This window comes from Hydra vulgaris, chromosome 01, assembly GCF_038396675.1.
Source record: "Hydra vulgaris chromosome 01, alternate assembly HydraT2T_AEP".
In the NCBI taxonomy this organism is placed as follows: Eukaryota; Metazoa; Cnidaria; class Hydrozoa; order Anthoathecata; family Hydridae; genus Hydra; species Hydra vulgaris.
The window spans coordinates 66663905-66667500 of NC_088920.1; the positions used below are offsets into that span (position 1 = coordinate 66663905).

The 3596-nt window shown below is 36.5% G+C and overlaps 1 protein-coding gene across 1 annotated transcript in view; it reads right to left on the reverse strand.

The window, feature by feature from the left end:
* Positions 1–554: 554 nt before the first annotated feature.
* LOC136075536 (uncharacterized) overlaps positions 555–3596 on the reverse strand; it is a 3513-nt gene continuing 471 nt past the window's right edge. The window contains exons 1-2 of the mRNA XM_065788980.1: positions 2253–3596; positions 555–2074 (exon numbers count right to left, since the gene is read on the reverse strand). The exon at positions 2253–3596 is cut by the window's right edge and continues 471 nt beyond it. Coding sequence (XP_065645052.1) covers positions 858–2074; positions 2253–3252 — 2217 coding nt within the window. The 5' untranslated portion in view covers positions 3253–3596 and the 3' untranslated portion in view covers positions 555–857. The remainder of the gene's footprint in view (positions 2075–2252) is intronic.

Below are 3596 nucleotides of genomic sequence, written 5' to 3' on the forward strand. Positions count from 1 at the left end.
TATATATATGTAACAAAGTTATAAATATATATATATATATACAGTATTGGACATAATATTTGAAATCAACATCGAACAATGCTAAAAAGTGTTCCTAATTTTACATGTCTTAAAAACAAAACGAACTATACTATCACAGCAAACAGTTCAAGAGTCTGGAGTCATAGCATGCCATGACATGAGCAATCAGCTAACAGGTGACGGCACACAGGCAGAATTTCGCTGACAAGTGCCATTTTGCAGCGGACAAAACAAATGCAACTTTTTTGGTTTGTTTCATTTTCTTAAGTCTCTGTCCGATACTGTATATATATATATATATATATATATAATATATATATATATATATATATATATATATATATATATACAGCATCGATATATTAGTATATATATATCTTATATATACTGTATATATATATATATATATATATATATATATATATATATATATATATATATATATATATATATATATATATATATATATATATATATATATATATATATATATATATATATATATATATATATATATATATTAGTATGGCCCTTATATGATGATAAAAAATTAAATAAGAGCAATGTTAAGTCTGACCATTTTAAATGGTTCCATTTCATACAAAAAAATTATGTGTAAAGTTTCATAAAAAAATATTAATATTTAGAGGTGGCTCAACGCCGTCAAAGTTTTCTCATATACGAATTTTTGATGTCTGTGACAGAATTCAGCACATTTTGCCATCAGTTTCATACAGAAAATTAATTCTAACTACTAAAAACAGTTCTTAATTACAGAGACAAACACAGAAACAATAGAATACACAAAGTTACACATCTTCACTTAGTTGAACTAGTTAATTGTGAAGTAAGGTGGATTTTTTCACATTCGGAAAGTTTGCCCGGTTCTGTTCGATAACCTGCAGAGCATATTGCAGCTGTTCTTCGCTCTTAAATCGGCCAGACTTTGTTGCATCTTGGATCAAGGCAACTCCTCGTTCTGCATGGTCGTTTGTTACTGCCTGGGATTTCACGATTGCCTCTGCAACCTTGAAGTCATCTCTCCTGTTCCATGATTCAGGATCTTCGGCCAGGAATCCATCTGGCATGCCCAGAATAGAAAACAGGTTTCTGCTTCTTTTTGAGACAAAATCAGGAAGCGTCTTTTGTTGTACTGTCGCCAAGTCCACCACGACACGTTTCAAAGGTACTTCTTCTCCTTCCTGTTCTAATGATCTTTTAACAATTTCGCGCTTCGTAGTGAAATCCACTTCTGGATCGAAGAGGCTGAAAAGGATCAAATCTTCTGACAGGTACCAAAGATGGCCCGCAAGCTTGCGTGATGTTGCGGCACCAATATCTTGATCAGGGTAAGCCTGGAGTTGTTGAATAAGTTGTAGATCATTCCTAGCGGCTTTGTAAGCCAGAGGCGCCAAAAACCAGAACGTGATATAAACCTTTGCAAGAAATATGTTCACACGTAGGAGGCCACGAGACTCTCGCAAGGTCAGCTTAAACTGTGATCGAAACAGCCAAACCTTTATACTGTAAATGGCTTTCGCCATCCATCGAGCTTGATGCATTGACCCAGGCGCTCGAAAATTCTTCCAATCTGTAGGCTTTCTTCCTAAAAAGATGAGCATCAGTTTGAGCAGCTCGCGATAGTCATCTCGTGGCTGATGATCTTGCAGCTGCTGTTCACAGAAAACAATGATTACATGTTTGACTTCGGAGAGTTCAGCTGAGGCAACATCATCCGAAAAGGCATCTTCATAACTTTCCTGGTCAAAGGATGACCACTGTGCTTGAAATCGTTTGAAAACGAGTATTTCCGGAGCTTTACTGGGTCCCATACAGACACAAAAAGCAGCAGCCAATACCAGTTCCATGATGTGATGTCGACAACCAAAGTGCAGTAGAGGCCGCCCTAGTAGCTGTTCGAGAAGAACGCAAGCGCCAGACAGCCGACCGGTGTTGGAAGAGGTTGTATCGAAACACATACCATGGACAAAGTTTTCCAGCTCCCATTTTCGGATAGCATCATAGACTGCTTTGGCCTCGTCTTGTCCAGTGCCTAAAAAGTAATTTATAGTAGTCTTTATTAAAGTTTGTCTGACATGATTTCACATTCACATTTCATAATAATAAATGATTTCGAAATTTATAAAAACATTTAACTAAAATAAAAGTAGGCATATAATATATATGCCTACTTTTATTTTACCATTATATATTATACCATTATGTATTACCTGCAGGAATCTTTGGAATATCCAAAAGCTTTGTCTTCCCCATTGTTGTGACAAGAATGGGCAACCTATCCACCTTCTCTGTTCCAGTCAGATCTTGCATCAGCTTGCCATCCCAGTGTACTGTAAGAGCAGTATTTGGCTTGAAATGTTGAATGATTCCGGAGGCAATTTGCTGTCGGTGTTTCCGACGGAGTCGTTGGATGGTTGATCTATTCAAAGCGAGTGATTCAGCGTCTTGTCCAAGAGCCCTCGAAGCCTCAACGATGACCATCATAGCAGCCCTGTCGCTCATTTTATTTCTATCAAGCATAGATGCCAGCTGTGGTGAAACAACACTTTGGCGTCCTCGCTTTCGTGATGAAGAAGAAGGAGTAACAGTACTTGTGCTTAGAACTGGATCCTCATCTTCAGGTTCAGACTGACTTTCTTCTGAATCAGCGCTGCTGCTCTCCAACACAGCTTTATCTAGCAAGGTGTTTTTATCAAGTTGAGATCGATGTACTCTCTTTTGCAATATCTGCTTTCTCTCATTCTGCTTTTTTTGTTGTTGAAGCAGAACCTTATCGATTCCGCCCATGCAGCCAGGTCGTCCCTTTTTTCTTTGAGATTCCAGAAAGACCTTATCTTCTTGATTCTCAATTAGCTCCATGGCGTCAGCATGTGCAATGTCGAACAGTTCTTCTATTGCGGCTGAAAATGCGGTTTCATTTGTTTGTTGAGTCTCGGTCTTGCGGCTCTTGTTTTTCTTTAGACTTTTCCACTCGAAGAATAATTGCTCAAGCTTTTTGATGGAATCTTGATGATGCCTGGTTGGAATTTTAGCTCGAAACCAGAAATCTTCAACTTTCTCAATAGCGTGGGTTGCAGCCTTTCGAATATCCTCTTTCAAAACATTGTGGAGATGTAGAAAGTGACCAAGAACCTGCTTCCCTGATGGCAATTTACTACCTTCAATTCTTTCAGCAGGGCTAACAAGATAAATTTGTGAACGCAATGCCATCTGAAAATGCCAAACAGATTTATACTAATCATCATAATATTATAACATAATATTAAACTATGCAATTTTTGGCATAAACAAATTACAAAATTACACATGCCATTGACATGCCATGCAATAATACAAAACGAAATCTACAGTCATACAGACTCCCTCATATAATTATATATATAACATAATATATTTTATAATTAAATTGACATACTAACCTTTGCTGATTGCTAATATCTGTGATTATTGATAACTATTAAATAGAAATTTTATTTTGATTAATTAACAAACAACAGTAGAAGAAGAAATTTATAATACAAGATGGCTACAAAGAACTAGCACAAGATTTATTT